Source organism: Danio rerio, chromosome 21 (assembly GCF_049306965.1).
Source record: "Danio rerio strain Tuebingen ecotype United States chromosome 21, GRCz12tu, whole genome shotgun sequence".
NCBI classification, from domain to species: domain Eukaryota; kingdom Metazoa; phylum Chordata; class Actinopteri; order Cypriniformes; family Danionidae; genus Danio; species Danio rerio.
Window position 1 is genome coordinate 44,024,187 of NC_133196.1, and position 20,153 is coordinate 44,044,339.

At 39.2% G+C, this 20,153-nt stretch overlaps 1 protein-coding gene across 1 annotated transcript in view; it reads right to left on the reverse strand.

Annotated features, from left to right (window-relative positions):
* Positions 1–20,153, reverse strand: part of apbb3 (amyloid beta (A4) precursor protein-binding, family B, member 3) — a 53,589-nt gene that overhangs the window by 27,716 nt on the left and 5,720 nt on the right. Inside the window, exons 2-4 of the mRNA XM_021469236.3 lie at positions 8,176–8,363; positions 5,522–5,592; positions 483–534 (exon numbers count right to left, since the gene is read on the reverse strand). Coding sequence (XP_021324911.1) covers positions 483–534; positions 5,522–5,592; positions 8,176–8,363 — 311 coding nt within the window. The remainder of the gene's footprint in view (positions 1–482; positions 535–5,521; positions 5,593–8,175; positions 8,364–20,153) is intronic.

Below are 20,153 nucleotides of genomic sequence, written 5' to 3' on the forward strand. Positions count from 1 at the left end.
AGGAGGAAGAGAAGGGCGGCCGAGTCGGCCGATCCGGCGGCTTTACGTGCGAGAATGGCGTGTGCGCGAATGGCGCCCAAGACGCGAAAAAGCGTGCACAGCAGCCTCTTGCGGATCCGCAAAAACAAAAAGCGCTCGAATATGTACCTCCCGGGACGTACCTCGCGGTCCGCAGAAACGTCCGCAGGGCTACGTTTCCACAATGAGCCTGGGTTGCTCTCCACCGTGGTTTTAGGAAACACAGCACTATGTTGGTAACGACTGAACTTGCAACCATATTTGGGTAAAGAAACAATGACCTTGAATAAAGAAAATCGACCCTGCTTTATAAACTATAACCCTCAGCTTTCTTCCTCAGGATGTGTTCCGTCATTAGGTGTGATATTTGTGGGTCGGACTGCGGGTAGTCACTAATAGCAGAGAAAACTGTAATAAATAGCACATGTTGAGAAGTATTAGGGCAGCACACAGCAGGAGTTTACCTTCGAGTCGGGATCCATGTTGGCACAGAAGTATTCTTCCTGCCAGGAGGGCCTGCAGCAGAGCAAGAGAGCACATCATTATGATAATGACTCATAATTAAACACTGGGCTCATTTCAGCAGGAAAAAAACAAACAACCAAACAGGAATATAAATAGTCTTGAGATGCTGAACGCTCAGTTATGTTTCCACTGAAAGCGCTTTCAATTCTGCTCTAGAAAAGCCTATTCAGACCAGTGGGGTCGTTTGTTCTGTAAAAGAATCAGCTTCTATAATTATCCCACTCGGTTTTGTGCATAGATTTTTTTGCATACTTCCTTTATATAAATAAACAGTGGTCTTGGAGAGAAAAAAAATGTATTGTATAGAGGTTAAAAATATTGTGGCTGAGACAGTTTGCGTGCCACAATTTAGGAAAACGTGCAATTTAGGGTTGTCGTGATATCATTAATTCATGTCACTATACCAGCTGAAGTATTGTGATACCAAGTAGTATTGTGATACTGTATAACTCAAATCCATGAAATAAAGAAAAATGTCAGAAACACTATATTTTATTTGTTATAATAGATCTCATTGAATTTAATTAATAATTCCCCTATTGTTGAAATTTTATTTCAATAATATTTCCATGTCTCTTTCCCTAAAATGTGTTCATACCAACAATAAAATCCATTAAAATGAAGATACAAATTATTCCAAACAAAATTTGTTACAAAAGAGCATTTTTCTAACAAGATTAGGCCATATAAAGTGATAAAAACATGATGGACTACCACTCAAGCAAGCTTTTATTTTGATGCGTAATGAGCAAATAAATACATGCATTGTCATTTTCGGAGTATATTGTTTTTATTTTGACCTACAAAAGAAAAATAAATAAATAAATACATATAATAAATAAATAAATACATTATATTTTAAATTTAAATTTAAATTTATTTATTTATTTATTTATTTATTTATTTATTTATTTATTTATTTATTTATTTATTTATTTATTTATTTATTTATTTATTTATTTATTTATTTAATTAATTTTTTTCTTTTGTAGGTCAAAATAAAAACAATATACTCCGAAAATGACAATGCATGTATTTATTTGCTGATTACGCATCAAAATAAAAGCTTGCTGGAGTAATTTTTGAGAATGAGTTTGGACATTAGTATTGCATTTTTATATTAAATAATTAAATTCTACTACAGTACAAGTATTGCTAAACATATTTTATTCTTAAACTGAAGCACAGTTATTAATTTTGTTACGATTTATTCAGAAAATCTATATCCTTCCTTAAAGTCTCTGTCTTAGGGGAAAATATATATATTTAAATAAATAAATAATACTATTAATGCATTGCACATTAAGTTAACTGCACAATCGAACTGAATTATAAATGGAAAATTTGCTAATTCGATTTTATTTCACTCTAGTTCCCAAACATTTTATTGTACACTGCAGACAGAATGTAGTGAAACAGAGACTATACCGAATTTACATCCTCTGTCTTGTTATATTCTAAGTTGCTGACAAAGCAAGTAAAAGTAATTTCATTCCCTGTCAGCTGATCTTAAAAAACAACATCCGCCAATCAGAGCTCTCCAAACAAAGTCGTTATAAAAGTCAGTCAATGACAAACCTCACACTTAATAAAGTCACGTTCCAGTTTGTTAAATGACTGTACAGCTTATTGTCCTTCACTGACAAAGGCCACGTTTAGCACTAGTACAAACAGTGGAAAATCTCTTCTCAGCATCCTCAATTCCCATGGTGAGCGTGCACTTTTGTTCAGGCATTAGTGTGACTGAGACCTCATGGCCTGATATCAGTGTTTGGAGGTTAGCCAAAGGTAAAATGGCCTGTTTTCTTTGATTTCTCTGTCCCACAGTGGTTCAGACCACATCTGACTGGCTGAAATCTGCTAGGTAAGTTGTGAGATACAGAAAAGGTGTAGATCTTTCTGGGTCCAAGCTTCTTTTCATTTAAATAAAACTCAACAGCCATTTATGACCACTTTATAATAATTTCACACACTATTGTTAGCTTGAAATCAAAACGGATACTTCTCATTTTTATTTGCATATAGTTGAGCTTGTTATAAACTATGTATTTGAGCATTTCATTGTTTTGTAAAAATAATTTTTGCCCTTTATAATCATTAATCAACTACTGTAATCTACCCTCCCCCCTTTGAAACGACTTTCCCCTTACTACTGGTCACATGGAATGGCTTTATGGCAGGACTATCAGTTCTTTAGGGTGGAGTGATTAGTGCTTTAGAGCAGGGTAATGAGGGTGGGTCTCGTTTCTGCCCTGCATTCAGGGGAGGCAGTGGTTTAAACTAATTTGATATGATTCCATCATTAAATCGTGATTCCGATGGACGATAATCCTCTTAAACAACGTACATACTGACAATCAAATCTTTCTCCAAACTGTTAGCAACACACTTCAATGATCCAATTGGTTCCCAAAAGACAAAATCAAGCACCATCCTACTTTTTTTCTATTTTAGAAACCATTTCAATCAGATGTATGATATAATAGGGGCAAAAAAAAACTACTTCTGTTTCATAATGACTTTAAAGTGATTTTAAACCAACCCAGGCTCATTCTGACAACGTAGTCCAGCGGACGTTTCTGGAGACCGCGAAATACGTCCCGGGAGGTACGTATTTGTGCAGTTTTTGTTTTCGCGAATCCACGAGAGGTCGCTGTGTGCACTTTTTCGTATCTCAAACGTCTCTCGCGAGTGCCGTTCGCACCCGCGCTGTTCTCGCGTCAACCCACTAGAGGCCGCTGTCTGACAGACCGAATGATTGACTACTCCTCCTCCTTCCCTGAACCCAACCAGTATTGACCCGCCCACCCGCTCACTTCCCTAAACCCAAGCAACAATTTAGAAAAGCCGTCTAGAAAGAGAAAACCCCTCATCTGTTTTTTTTTAACCACGTTTTCAGATTTCACCACGTTCTCACCCTGTTATGAACTCGTTCGCTTTATTTTTCTGATTTTGTCTTACCTGATTCCTGGAACCGCTCTTCCCCGGACTCGAACACGATGAGCTGACCGAACAAACTTGCGGCGGGAAAGCCCTCCACACGGAGGTAAGCACACAACCCCGTAGCGTTCGCTTAAAAAAAAATGAAATGCAGCCATACGTACCTCCCGGGACGTATTTCGCGGTGTCCAGAAACATCCGCTGGACTACGTTTTCAGAATGAGCTTGGGTTGTTTTAAACTCTATGCAACTGCTGCACCCCATTATTTTAATGATTTATGAAAGATGAATCACTGTCTGATCATCTGAGATTGGGCATGAATATAAACATTACAATCATGATTTACAATAGGATAACAGCATAGCACACTTTGAGCATATATTGGTTTCATTTGCTGTTCAGCTTAGGCACCTAATAGACAGTTTAATAGAAGTTAATCTTAACAAGCAGATATGAAGCCCTCTTTCGTCATTTCCGCTGGCAGCCAGCGGAGAAGTCATCTTTTCACAGGACTCCAGATGGAGCCTTATTATTCAAATATACATCTACAGGCTTCCTCAGAGAGGTAAACAAATTAGAGACCAAGAGAAGAGGTGATTTCTCATCATCTCTAAAGCACCAGAAGGAGAACTTGCCTTGGTCTGTTTGTGTGTCTAGCCACTATGCTGTACCAGAGTTTTTCATTTGTATCAATGGGGTGATGTCCCCAAATTGTATTATTCTAGTCCAAGGTACAAGACCTACTATCAGAGCTAATGGAAACTCAGATCCATTGCGACCCATTGCTTTTTCTCATGCTGGACGAGTCATCATTTTCCTTATCCATCAACCAAAGAAAGATTCTGTCAGTTGTTCTGACTGCTGATGCTGCTGCAAAAAAAAATAAATAAATCCTAACAAAATATGTCTGGATCCATCTACTCCGGCTGATCTCTCCTGGAGGCTCTATCTACTGGATGTAATTAATTTGGAATACACCACAGCCTAAATAAATAGTGCCAGTGAAACACTGTACATTCATTCATTCATTTTCTTGTCGGCTTAGTAACTTTATTAATCCAGGGTCGCCACAGCGGAATGAACCGCCAACTTATCCAGCAAGTTTTTACGCAGCGGATGCCCTTCCAGCCACAACCCATCTCTGGGAAACATCCACACACACATTCACACACTCAATTTAGCCTACCCAATTCACCTGTACCGCATGTCTTTGGACTGTGGGGGAAACTGGAGCACCTGGAGGAAACCCACGCGAATGCAGGGAGAACATGCAAACTCTACACAGAAACACAGAAACTGAGCCGAGGTTTGAACCAGCGACCCAGCGATCTTCTTGCTGTGAGGCGACAGCACTACCTACTGCGCCACTGCCTCGCCTGAAATACTGTACAATTTTGGTTGAATATGTGAGAGACTGTATCAGATATGTTTAAAATCTGATTTTGTACCTATTATTACAGTATTACTGTTTTTATTTTGTTTAACTTTTTAATATTTTATTTTATTATTGTTGGGTGGATCTCTGGCTTTGTTCCAACATCAAAATGTTTAATAAAAAAAGAATGTAAAAAAAGGCTTCATTCTCTTCGTATTTCCACACTAAAAGCTAACAAAATATATTTTATTAACTAATAATAATAGTAATAATAATAATAATAATAATAATAATAATAATAATAATACATTCTTTTATATAAATAAATGATACAAAATGTTTAAACGTTTTAAATATAATTTTAAGTCATGCAGTCTGGTAATAAGTGGTTTCCACACAACAATTTTCCAATCAAACAAAACTACTTGAAATATTCCTAAAATCAGAATTAATCTAATATTGTTAAAAAGTTTAGTTTTTTTATTTTGATGAAAAAGTAATAATATAATGACTGTTGTCCTATAATCACCCATAAATTTACTTTTCAAAGGAAAATTTTTTTAAATAACGTCGCACTTCACAGACTTTGAGTTGTTAACTTTGAGAGAAGCATCTGTGTGTCCTCATCTGCAGAGCCACCAGCGCAGCTGTGATTCGCTCACCTTTCACTCAGAGAGGGCAGTGGGTTTTCAGTCAGTCTGCCTCTGGATTCCCTCCTGCCATCTGCTGCCAGCTGAAGAAATCAAGAGCGGAGATGAGACCGCACACACACACACACACACACACACACACACACACACACATACTAGCATAAGAGAATTACGAGGACTCTCAATACCCGTAATGTATTTTATACTGTAAAAATTCCTTCATATTTGGCCTATTCATATTACACACTCTCAGAAATAAAGGTATGTGAGCTGTCACTGTTGTGGTTCCTTTTATAAAAGATACAAATTTGTACTTAAAAAGTTCATATTACTGTTATACCTCAATGCTACATATTAGTATCTAAATGTACAAAAGTGTTCCTCTTAAAATTTTTAGGTACTAATATATACTTTTAAGGGGTGAGGCAGTGGCGCAGTAGGTAGTGCTGTCGACTCACAGCAAGAAGGTCGCTGGTTCGTACCTCGGCTCAGTTGGCGTTCTTGTGTGGAGTTTACATGTTCTGACTGCGTTCGCGTGGGTTTCCTCTGGGTGCTCCGGTTTCCCCCACAGTCCAAAGACATGTGGTACAGGTGAATTGGGTAGGCTAAATTGTCCGTAGTGTATGAGTGTGTGTGTGAATGTGTGTGTGGATGTTTCCCAGAGATGGGTTGCGGCTGGAAGGGCATCCGCTGCGTAAAAAACTTGCTAGATAAGTTGGCGGTTCATTCCGCTGTGGCTACCCCGGATTACTAAAGGGACTAAGCCGACAAGAAAATGAATGAATGAATGAAATATACTTTTAAGGTACCATTATGGACCCTTCAAGTACAAATGTGTACCCTTTAAAAAGGTACCACCCCAGTGACAATTCTCATACCTTTATTTCTGAGAGTGCACCTAAACCAACCCTTACAGAAAATCTGTGGCTAATTTTAGATGTCAAAAGACCCTGTAAAGTATTTTTTTAAGCATTTTTGATTACAAGGACACAAGGCAAGTCCTTATAAACCACCCTGACGTGTTTTGTAAGGTGCATTTTTATTTGATGATTGACGTAATCTCAACTGTAGCTTCTCCCCTGTTTAAAAAACAGCCATGGCATTTTCTTTTTCTCCCAATGGGAGTGGTTGAGCTCAAGCGCATCAAATGAAAAGAAAATAAGAATCATCTTATAGTGGGGTTGGGGGCAGAGGGTCTAATCTGATACTATAGAGCAGGAGTGCCCATTTTTGTATGAAAGGGCCAAAAACCAAATCTCATTAAGAACCGTGGGCTGAAGATAAATATACTAAACTATTGTACATTAAAGTTGCCATGGGTAATTTCCAATTTTTTTTCCCCTAATATTTCTAAATAAATAGAAAACATTACTTTGAATCATATTAACTAATGCAGTTTAACCTTTTAAAATATTTATTGCAATTAAAACAATCACATGTATAACACAGTGGAGCTCAATGCTAAATACACCAGTCAAGCAGCTAGAATCTGCCATTGCCTTGATTTGTTCACCAAATTCTCTGCATTGTCTTCCATCTGTCGGGTGACAGTATGTACATTCTAAACTAAATGGCACCATTTCAATTGAAACATTTAATTTCAGTTAGCTGTTTTGTAGCTTAAAGGTGCAGTAGGTGATCTTCCAAAATGCTAACCGCTTAGCATATTATCTTTGGACGACGGGGAGGGACTGTGATTCAAAGCCACACCCCCTGAAATCCCAAGCGCGCGCACCGCGTCACAACAGCAGACAGACAACCCACTAGTACATGTCTTTCGCCAGTCAGTTAGTGCTAGCGGCGTGCAGGAATTACATTTATTACTTAGCCACATTTACATGCTATTTCAGAGGGAATATTCAGAGTAGCAGGGTAAACAGTATAGGAAGGCTGTCATTGTTCAAAAAGCAACTTCAGCTCAATAACTTGCCTAATTAACCTAACCTGTCTAGTTAACCTAATTAACCTAGTTAAGCCTTTAAATTCTACTTTAAGCTTAATGCTAATGTCTTGAAAAATATCTAGTAAAATATTATTCACGGTCATCATAGAAAAGATAAAATAAATCAGTTATTAAAGATGAGTTATTAAAACTATTATGTTCAGAAATGTGTTGAAAAAATCTTCTCTCCGTTAAACAGAAATTGGGGAAAAAATAAACAGGCGGGGGTTATAATTCAGAGAGTTTAATAGTTCTGACCTCAACTGTGTTTAGTTGAGATATCATTTTTTTAAAAAGCGAACCGTTTCAAAAGTTTTACAAGGCACTTCACAAGTTATTATTATTTTGCATTTAGATAAAATGTAGAAAATTTGATTTAATGATATAAGAAAAAATAATTATAATAATATTAATAAAATAATTAATAAATAATTAATAAAAATAATAAACTACAAAAGGTGCATTTAAGATCTTTTGGGCCTCCTGCATGGAAGTGTTTAGGTCCCCAATATCGCTAAATCTGCCCTTGCCCCTACTCAATATTCCATTTCAGCAGGAAGTACATCAACATACTAAAATAAAAGTCTCAGCAACATCTGATTCACGCTGACTTTAATATTGTCATTCCAACATCATACCCATGTTATCATTATGCAAATTTGAACAAATTGCTCGTAAACCATATTAACAAGTATACACAGAGAGAGAGATGAGAGCATCTCACCTTGATCTGGCTGGCAGTGACTCCGTTAATGGCGTTCTGCTCCTCCTCTGCGCTGTAGGAGGGATGCTGCCACTGTGTGGTGCCCGTGGGCACGTGCCAGTAATAGGTGCCTGTGCTGTCGCGTATAGTGCGCCATCCTGGAGGCAGATCCGAGTCCAGCTCCAGACTCTGATCATTCCAGATGTTATCTACACAGAGACAGAGATACGGGATTAATCAAGATCTGATGAGTTATTAACCTTTCATATGCATGTTAAGTCGAGGACAGCACACATGGATTGTTGTAAACGTGCCATTTTACATTTTCCACCCATTAACACAGAGCCAGCAGCCCTTAAACACACACACACACACACACGTTTGTTTTTGTGAAAAGTGGGGACATTACATAGGTTTCCATTCATTTTATGCAGCCCAAACCGTATATTATATTGCCCTCACCCCACCCCACCGCACCCCTAAACCTAACCATCACAAGAGACTGTGTGCAGCTTTACTCTCTGATTAAACTCATTCTGTAGGATTTATAAGCATCTTGAGAAATGAGGACGTCACAAATGTCCTTATATTTCACCCCCTTTTTGTAATACCTGTGTCATACCCATGTCATCATACAGATTTGTGTCCTGATATGTCACAAACACACGTACACACACACACTCACACTCACACACACGCTGCAGCTCAGTGAGGCAAACACACCCCGAGGTGAGGTCACTGCGCTCACATCTACTCATGAGAGAGACAGACCAGGGCCTAATCTCCCCACACGACACACAGCCCAAAATGAGGTCAAAACTAAAAGCAGCTCTGTTTTATTAAAAGGGGCTGGACTAATGTTCATTTCCATTATCCCCTGACTGTCTCTCTCACGCTGACATTTCAGACATACTAATGTGTGTGCGCCATGGCATGAACGATTGTTATTTTGTTGCAATATGTTATTGATTTGAACTTTGCTAAACATGTATGTTTTGATTATGTTAAGAAAAAAAGAAAAGAAAAAAAGATGAAATTTAAGGGAACGGAAACTATACCGTTACAGCTAGCAGAACGTTTGCACAGTCGCTGAACATCTTTCACACACTGCAAATGTATTAAAACGTTTTAAATTTATTATTATTTATTATGTCTTTAGTATGTATGCAGTACTATGCAGGGTTAATACATTCATTCATTTTCCTTCGTCCTTCAGCTTAGTCCCTTTATTCATCAGTGGAATCAACTTATCCAGCATATGTTTTACACAGCAGATGCCCTTCCAGATGCCACCCAGCACTGGGAAACACCCATACACTTTCAAATTCACTACAGCAAATTTAGTTTATTCAGTTCACCTATAGGGCGAGGCAGTGGCGCAGTAGGTAGTGCTGTCGCCTCACAGCAAGAAGGTCGCTGGGTCGGGAGTTTGCATGTTCTCCCTGCGTTCCCCCGCAGTCTAAAGACATGCGGTACAGGTGAATTGGGTAGGCTAAATTGTCCGTAGTGTATGAGTGTGTGTGTGTGGATGTTTCCCAGAGATGAGTTGTGGCTGGAAGGGCATCCGCTGCGTAAAAACTTGCTGGATAAATTGGCGGTTCATTCCGCTGTGGCGACCCCGGATTAATAAAGGGACTAAGAAAATGAATGAATGAATTCACCTACAACACATCTCTTTGGATTGTGGGGGAAACCGGAGCACCCGGAAGAAACCCATGTAAACAGGGTAAGAACATGCAAACTCCACACAGAAATGCCCAGCTGGAACCAGTGACCTTGCTGTGAGGCGACAGCACTAGGCACTGAGCCACCATACTGCTCAGATTATAACAGTTAACTGAAGCTATAATGGCAAATCTAAAATATGTTTGTTACTTGGAATAAAATAAATGTCCATCAAAATTTAATCCAAATGAAAAATAAAAGTAGAAAAAATAATAAAAAATAAAATTTTAATATATGTACAACCTTTACTAAAATTATCTTTGCGATCCACTGGTAATGCTACTATGCTTGCTCTCTTTATATTAATATTATTTTGAGCCTATTTTTATTTTTATTTATGCTTTTTTCAAAGGGCTGCACTGTGACACAGTGGGTAGCACGTTCACCTTGCAGCAAGAAGGTCGCTGGTTCGAGCCTCGGCTGGGTTAGTTGGTGTTTCTGTGTGGAGTTTGCATGTTCTCCCCATGTTTGCGTGGGTTTTCTCTGGGTGCCCCGGTTTCCCCCACAAGTCCAATGACATGCAGTACAGGAGAATAGGCTAAATTGTACATAGTGTCCAATGTGTGTGAATGAGGGTGTATAGATGTTTCCCAGAGATGGGTTGCGGCTGGAAGGGCATCTGCTGCGTAAAAACTTGCTGGATAAGTTGACGGTTCATTCTGCGGTGGTGACCCCAGATTAATAAAGGGACTAAGCCGAAAAGAAAATGAATGAATGAATGCTTTTTTTAAATTAAATGTCCTCCATTCAGTATAATCACATAAAAATAATATATATATATTATATATTATATATATAGAATCTCCTCATCCACCACCAGTGTGCAGCATCCACCTGGATGACGCGACGGCAGCCATTTTGCGCCAGACCGCACACCACACACCAGCTGATTGGTGGAGAGGAGACAGAGTGATGATATGCCAATCATGATATGGGGAGGGTTAGGAGGCCATGATGGACAGAGCCAAGTGGGCAGATTTGGCCAGGATGCCGGGGTTAAACCCCTACTCTTTTACAAAGGACATCCTTGGATTTTTAACGACCACAGAGAGTCGGGACCTCGGTTTAACGTCTCATCCGAAAGACGAATATTATAGGACTATATATATAAATAGGTCAATAAGTATGCTTATTTAGATCTTAAATTTGAGTGCCATTCGTGCCTGCTGTTCTCACATAAATCCGCTGTCGACTGACTGACTGACTGACCAATCCATACCACCACCCACCCTTTCCCCTAAACCCGACCGATATTGTTTTCAAAAGCACTGATTTACCTGATCACCCACTTCCCTAAACCCAACCAACATTGTTTTCAAAAGCAATCCAGAAAAAGAAAAGCCCTCATGGCCGTCTGATTTTTATCATGTTTTCAGATCTTACCATGTTCTCACCCTGTTATTTAGTTGTTTATTTTATTTTTTGTCCTTCCTTTATGTTTTACCTGGTTTCTGGAACCGTTCTTCACTTGTCTTTAACCCCGTCGTTGTGGTCAACTCAGCTCTGTGTCTCAAGTTTGCCGGTGTACATGCTGAGCTACTGAGCAAACTGATAACAATGGAAAAGCCGTCCACACAGAGGTAACGGTCAACTGGTTGCACAAAAACAAACAGAAACCATCAGTCGTGTCATACAGCAGCATATTGTTCGTTTTAAAAATGAAATGCAGCCATACGTAGCTACATAATTCTTGCTCGAAATGTATACGGGCTACTTATTCACAATGAGCCTGTGTTGCATCCTTCACTCTACTTAATAAAGAAGTCTGTAACCAACTGAATTTTGTTTTACAATACATTCATATTCTTCTTTTTTTTTTTTTTTTTTACAGTGTTTATGTGTGTCATAGTCGTCTATCATGTCCCCTAGTGATTTAGTGCTTCAGACTAAGGCATAAGGCTACTGGCAGAACAGCAAGCAGAAAGAGCAGCAGTGTCTACTGAATTTTATTTGCCTGAATTTATCTCTAGCCTGAGAGAACATTTTAACACAATGCATCTGGAGAGGCCTGTCCACCCTCACAAATAACACAATGCGGAACGCTGAAGGGGACGGTCAACAACACTGCAAATTGTGTGTGAGTGGTACTGGAACTGGGTCAGTAGAGACAGCAGATTGCATGGGCACTGAAGAGTCATCCCTGACATTCAACATACACAGCAACGCTGAGAAAGTCTGAGAGCTTAAAATGACACCACCACCGCCAACAACTACTAAAAATCTTTTCTGCTCTATTCTATAGGAATACAAGAGAAATACCAACACAATCTCACGGCAATTCGTAACTTTTTCATTTAGTGGCTAATTCGTATGAATTCGTATGATCTAATTCGTACAATTTAGTACGATTTGCTCATCCCCCAATGACGGTTGGGGTTAGGGGTGGGGTCAGGTGCCACGCCTCCTTTTTAAAATCGTACCATTTCGTACGACTGAACTCGTACGAATTCGTACGAATTAGCCACTAAACTGGCAAAACGTAAAATACTTACGTTTTCTCGTGAGATCAGGCTGGAAATACACATTCACTACCGATCAAAAAGGTTTAGAACAGTACAATGTTTTATGTTTTTAAGACTCTCTTATGAAGATCATGTGACTGAGGCCTCCTGTGAGGCCAATAAGGTGATTTTTTTTGGAACCACTATGAAATTAAGTTTTGTTGTCCTTTGGTGTGATTTCTCTATTTAGTGAAAATGTGCAACAAGTCATATAAAAAATTCCTAATTTCATATGAAATAAACAGCGCTTTATGGAGATAAGTGTCCAGCATTCATGCATTCACTTATTTTCTTTTCGGTTTAGTCTCTTTTGTTAATCATGGGTTGTCACAGCGGAATAAACCACCAACTTATCCAGCACATGTTTTACACTGCGGATGCCCTTCTAGCTGCAACCCATCTCTGGGAAACATCCATACAAACTCATTTACACTAATATATTATGTACAATTTAGCCAATCCAATTTCCTGATACCACGTCTTTGGACTGTGGGGGAAACCGGAGCATCCGAAGGAAACGCAGTCCAAAAAACAAAAAACAAAACTGACCCAGCCAAGGCTTGAATCCTTGCTGTAATCTTCTTGCTGTGAGGCGACAGCACTACCTACTGCGCCACTGTGTCGCCAAGTGTCCAACAATAAAGATAAACACAATCTCTCTTGTGATTCATACAGTATTAAGTGTAGATTTTCTTCGTTTTTGTTGTCACGCCACACAATTTTATGGTACTTTTCAGCAAAAACAGTGAAAAAACTGATAAAGATAGTCACGGTTTATATTTTCTCAAACATCAGACAAATCTAACAATTTAAAAAATCGATATTTTACTGCCTATTTGTAGACTATGTACAACAATGCTGGGTTCCACACAATCGATTTGTGTTGGGACAACATGAAAGAATTCAATTAACCTATTAGTTTTTAGAAATTTAAATGGGGTGGTGCAGTGGATAATACGATTGCCTCACAGCAAGAAAGTCACTGGTTCGAGTCCCGGCTGGGTCATATGGCATTTCTGTGTGGAGTATGCATGTTCTCCCCATGTTCGCCTGGGTTTTCTCCGGGTGCTCCCGTTTCCCTACAGTCCAAAGACATGCGCTATACTGTAGGTGAATTGAATAAGCTAAAATTGACCCTATTGTGTGAATGCAAGAGTGTATGGGTGTTTCCCAGTGTTGGGTTGCATCTGGAAGTGTCTCCGCAGTGTAAAACATTTGCTGGATAAGTTGCCGATTATTTTACTTTGGTGACCCCTGGTTAAAAAAAGGGACTAAGCTGCCAAAAAAAATTAATCAATGAAATTTAAGTAGATTGAACAAAACACAATTAAGATGTGTCAATGAAATCTCAAGTAAGTCTCAATTGTGTTGTTTTAGCTCATTTTAAATAAGCAGTTTGAACAAGCAACAAAAATATGTTTGAGTGTAAATGTAAAGAGCATTAATATTGTACATCTTAGAACTTTATAAAGATTTAATACTACACTTTGTATACATACCTACAATAAGGTTACAATAAGCTACATAACTACTATTTTGTCTTTCTGGAAAATAGGTTAACTAAATACACTTACTGACCAAAAACCATTGAGTGGTAGCCACAGTAGTGTATATTTTCTGAGTGTGTAGTGCTGTAAAAACAGGTCTGATGAAGCGCTAAGTTAAGGAAAGAAAAGAGGGTATTACTCGCCTTTGCTTTAGACAGATTTGAGAGCTTGTAGAGAACCGCTAATGCCACAATAATCTTACAACACAAAGGCCTGTGGGTTTAACCTCTAAACCAACACCTCAAATCTGCTTCAGTCCAATTAATCTTGTCCCCATCCCGAGGGTCGCTAATGATCAGCAGACAGTCCGTAGATAAATTCTCAAACCATCATGACGAATTTCCAAGAGCCTGCATATTATTGATCAAGCCATAGCAATATTCCCCTGAACTGTCTCAATATGTTTTATATCTTCTCCTTATGCCGTCATAGCGAATGACAGTGTAAGTGTCTTCTCTTTGTGTGTCTTCTACTACCCTCCGCGGAGAGCATCAATCATGTCCGGATCGAACTCTTCTCTTTTTCACAAGCCACCTCTCGCCTCCGTTCCTGACAGCCCATAATAATCGCTCTGTGTTGCCATGACATCTTTAGTGTTTGGAACTGGCTAGCTGCGCTGTGAGCTGGCAGAAATAAAACACAGACAGAAAAGGCTGAGGAAAAAAGAAAGGCTATTCTCAGTCTAATTGTGATCCTCATTCCTAAAATGACATCTGCTGTGTTTGGAGCTGAAGGCAGTTTTAATAACGGTGTGATTTGTAAAACGCAGATGCCTCATTGGTTACTGTTTGTTTCTCAGGCTCAGAGGCCAGCAGATGACTACTAATGGATATTAGACAAAAGGGGTTGCTAATGTACAACACACCAATCTTCTTCAAAGGAATCCCGTACCTGCTGCATATTGTACATGCGTTCCATTATTGTATATGCATTGCACACGTTTCCAAATGTGAAAGGCAAGTCTGTGGTTTCAGAAAAATCGTGGAGTATAAAATCTTAAGAGCATTGCGGTATAGCTTGAGCAAGTCATGGCCTAACTTCCTGTAACTGTGGTATAACAGCATTGCGCGTGTAGGTGGTGCCGCAGTTCCCATGAAGCACCCACTAACAACTTGAAGGCTCATGAGGATGAAGCGATAACAACAGATTGAATGATGAAAACACGTGGGGGGAGGGGGGGGTGGTTGAGAAGAGGATGTTTGTGAATTATTGATGATCTCCTGAGAAAACCTGTACTGCATGATCAGTCCCTATGGCAACTGCTATATAGGGACTGTGCCTGTTTGTGTCTAAGGGCCCTATCATACACCCGGCGCAGTGGGGCGCAAGGCACGGCACAATAGTCTTTTGGTAGTTTAAGCTTGGCGCAAGAGTCGTTTTGAGGCGTTGCGATACGCTGTTTAAATAGCAAATGCATTAGCGCTCATTTGTGCGCCCATAGGCGTTCTGGTCTAAAAAGGAAGGCGTTCTGAGACTTTCCCTATCCAAGAGCAAAAGTGATCCATTATCTCTCATTCTCACGCAGTAGATGCTCTGTTTAACAGTTTTCTGTAAAAAAAAACTGTGAACTGTTTGCTTGTGAAATGCTAATTTTTTCCACTTAGACTTACTTTGCGTCCTGTAAATAGCGAATGCGCTCTTGGCGCGACGCAGCTGGCTCTTAAAGGGAATAAGAGATGAGACTCTAATTGGTTTATTCGCAAAACACACCTATAACTCATTAAGAAAATAAACTCAACCCTTTTAGACCATGCGCCTTGGCGCAAGGCAGATTTCCCGTCCCTAAATTAGCAAAAACGCGTCCTGACACGCCCTGAAAGCGTTTGCGCCCTGCGTTTTGCGCTCTGCGCATGGACCGTCAAAAAAGAGCCCTAAGATGGTGTCAACAATAAAAGTGTCATATAAAGTTATCATTAAGCACTTCTGACGATGTTCTGACGATCTGTGTTTGCTTGAGCACATCGCTAGGGCATTGTGGGCGGTTGAAAGACAATTGCAATATGCTCTAAAAGCTTTCAAGCATTTTGTTATTGTGTTATTACTATCATTTAGTACTATCTTTCCTGCTCCGAACAGGATTCACACCAGTTTTTCTGTATTGGAAAACAAGTGCACTAAAGGCTCTTGAGATATGTCTGAATTATATTTCTGCTTTGAGCAGCCCAAGCTCATTTTGATTACATACCCAATATACATTTCTAGTGAGAGATGAAGGATTCGGATTTCTGCTTTCCAATCCATCTCATTATGGACCAACGATTATCCTTTTCTCATCATCTTGTTTCTCATAATTTTTTTATTAAATATAATTTGTCACGACACTCGACAGACATCCCTTAGACTGATAGTAGTCTATTATGCTTAGGATAGTGTTCAGAATTGTACGCACAAACCCCACGTGGAAATTTTCCTAGTCTATCTGTGTTTTAACCAATCAGTATGACGCTATCTGTGTTTTAACCAATCAGTATGACGCAGTTAATGATGTCATGGGAGAGTATAATTGTTATTGATTGGTGATTGTAAGCAGAGCGGCCTAGGAACTCATTGCGAGTGTTGAAGCTGGCTTCTGCTGAAGAAACTGCAAACTATCTTCAGTAAACTTGATTTATTTTTTTTGTTTAAGTGTTTAATCAAAGGAAAAAATGTAACAAAGGATATCACTGGAGTGAACTGGAGACAAGAAAGTTCAGAACAAGAGAGCCACGGGTCACAATGAAGACTTCAATGAACAACGAAGGATTCTGGAAAACAACAGACAGAAACAAGACAAACAACGGACTGATAACCAGAACATACCACATGAGGAAATATATAGCCGGGCAAATAAGGACCAGCTGGAAGATGATTAAGTCAGCTGATGACATCAGCTGATCCTATAGCACGCTGTCAACACAAAAGGTAAACAAACACACACCCTCACACATGACAACACACAAAGCAAGATACATAACATACAGGAGGAACACACTGATCCATAAACCGTGACAATAATTATTTGATCATTTGAATGAGTATTTAACTGTGAATTGATTTTAATTAATGAATAAGTTAACACGTTGCTTAATATAAGAATGTTCAGTGCATTTGCCTGTCTCTTTATAACTATTTTCAGAAGCCACCAAACTAGGTCAGAGGTCACGGAGACCTTGAGTGGAACTGAGGGCTGAGGACCGGAATCAACTGTTTCTATTGTTATTTCTAGTAGTTATTACTATCTAAAATGTCTAAAGTGATTTTGTTATTTTTACGGTTAATTCTTTTAAAGTGATTCTACTTTTATTCAAGATGGACTTTTTATAGTAAGAATATAACTGCCTAAATGTAGATTATACCGGTTTTTAACCAGTTTTGATAAAGACGGTTGAGAGTACTCTCAGCCTTGAATATGAAACTTTAAGTGAATAATACTTTAAGTGTGTGTGTTCTATTTAATTGTTGATCTGTTTCACAGGTCTGGAGTCAGCTCTAACCAGTCTAAGGGATGTCTGACGTTTATGCTTAAGATAATGTTCAGAATTGTACGCACGAACCCCACGTGGAAATTTGCCTAGTCTATCTGTGTTTTAACCAATCAGGTTAGAACACCTACAGTATATGACGCAGTTAATGACGTTATTTTAGCAGTAGCTTTACAATAAAGGTAGAAAGAGGTAGGACCTGATGAACATCAACAAGCCAACTGATAACTTTAAAATTATAACTTTAAACATAAAGTAAACGCAAAACAAAAGTATCCTTCTGGAGCTGCTCCACAGCATTCAACACTTAAGGCTGATTTATACTTCTGCGTCAAACGCTGGCGTATGCTACGGCGCTGACGCATTGCCCTTCGCCTTGGCCGTCGGCGTCACTGACGTGCACCTCTCAAAAAAAGTAACTACACGTCGCAACAACGCGTAGCGTAAGCTCTGTGATTGGTCATCTTGGTAGCGCTGACAAGTCTGGGCGGGACCGAGAGCCACGCGAATGGCGTGAGCCCAATGGAGCGATTGTTTACAAGTGTGGAGTCCCGTGAAGGAGCTCCGGATGGAAAGTTATGTTTTGTGTTTACCTCATGGTTAAAGTTGTTGCACGTCCGCCAGTTCCTGCCTCAAAATGAGCAAGTTTGAGCCACTTGTACATCCAGGAAGTGTTCAGGAAAAGCAAAACAGCAGCCAAGAAACTCGGCACAGAGGAACATTAACACCTCACTGCCAACTAGCGGTTCGGTAGTGTTAATGCAGACCAACAGAGACAGCGCGCAGAAGTATAAATGCACAGCTACGTGCGTTGCATGCGCCGTTGGTTACGCCGGTCACTTGACGCAGAAGTATAAACCAGGCTTTATTAAACACTTGCTCCACTGGCCTGGGTTCACTCTCATTGCACTTGGCTCTGCCCGTACTCATCGCCACAACCTAGCTGAACAATGACAGATCTTGCCCTCTGCATCATCACGATTTGTACATTTTTGTAATGTGCTCATCAGGGTATGGTAAAGTGTACACAACACCTGACCTACAACGTGCACTTATTACAGAAGAATAAATTGGCCTTTAGGTGCTAGACCATCTCTGGACACCAAGAGTATAAGTTTTGGACTAACTGGCAGTTGTTAATGGTTAGGGAACTGGACATGCAATCGAAAGGTTTGCCAGTTTCCCAGTTCCGGCAGGAATTAAAGGTGGGGGTGTGAATGATCCGAACTCTCTACATCTTTGATATCCAGCTGAGGAGCCCCTGAGCAAGGCCTTCCAAAGGTAAAGAACAAACATCTGAATGTGCAATTAACAGAGAGATCACAGCACTCATAACTCTTGCTTGGGACTGCTCTTAAAACTGGGTTATACCCTCCCTTACTACAGGCATAAGATGCATCACACTATAGTGAAATCTGACACAATAGCAAAATGTGCATGTGGAAATCTTTCATTTTCAAGTTCCTTTCACTAGCAAAATTCTGAAAGAAACATTTACAGTTTACATTGCCAAATGGTCCATTGTCTTTTCTTTCACAGCATTTAAAATATGACGCACAACTTACACAAGCTAAACCAAGCAGCTTTCTGTTGTTCATAGTACACAAACTTCAACCTGTTGCAACATGGATTCCTGCAAAAATTATTGGATTTTAACCACAAACATGATCAAACAATAGTAAGCGTTTGTTCTGACAGCAATGTACTAAAAATGGAAATGTTTCACAACATTGTCAAAATGATCCGTGCTCAGAGAACCACAAAATGACAAAAATAATATTAGATTATGCATGTCAATGCAGTAATAAGCAATCTGTTACAAAATTATCATGTAATCTGCCATATTTGCACGCCTACAATCTGAACACATAAAATGAATGTGCATGATGTATTCTTTTTCACAAAAAACACCTCATTAATTAATTAATTAATTAATTCATTCATTCATTCCTTCATTCATTCATACATTCATTCATTCATTGCGTCATTTATTCATTCATTCCTTCATTCATTCATTCATTAATTCATTCATTCATTGCTTCATTTATTCATTCATTCCTTCATTCATTCATTCCTTCCTTCCTTCATTCATTCATTCATTCCTTCATTCATTCATTACTTAATTTTTTCATTAATTCATTCAATCCTTCATTCATTCATTCATTCATTCATTCCTTCATTCATTACTTCATTTTTTCATTCAGTCATTCAATCCTTCATTCATTCCTTCATTCATTCATTTATTTTTCTTTAGCTTAGTCCCTTTTTCAATCAGGGGCTAAACTGCCAATATCCAGCATATGTTTTACGCATAAGATGCCCTTCCAGCTGCAACCCAGCACTGGGAAACACTCATTCACACTCATACACTATGGACAATTTAGTTTATTCAATTTACAAATAGCGCATGTCTTTGGACTGTGGGGGAAACCCCGTGACCTTCTTGCTGTGAGGCAACAGCGCTATCCACTGTGCAATCGTGCCACTCCGGACACTAATTTGAAAGTAAAAAATTTCAGGCCCCCAAAACAGTTGTTATGTAAGTGAACTGTCAGAATGTTTTCCAATTATAGTAAATAGTATAAACATACCTTACATGTGACTAGACTTTTAGCATTGCTACTGTGTTGCCAAATATATCGAATGTCAACAAAGCTGCGTACACTTTTGCAGTATGTTAGCATATATTTATTTATATTTATATTTGCCATAAGCAAAGCAGTGGCGCAGTAGGTAGTGCTGTCGCCTCACAGCAAGAAGGTCGC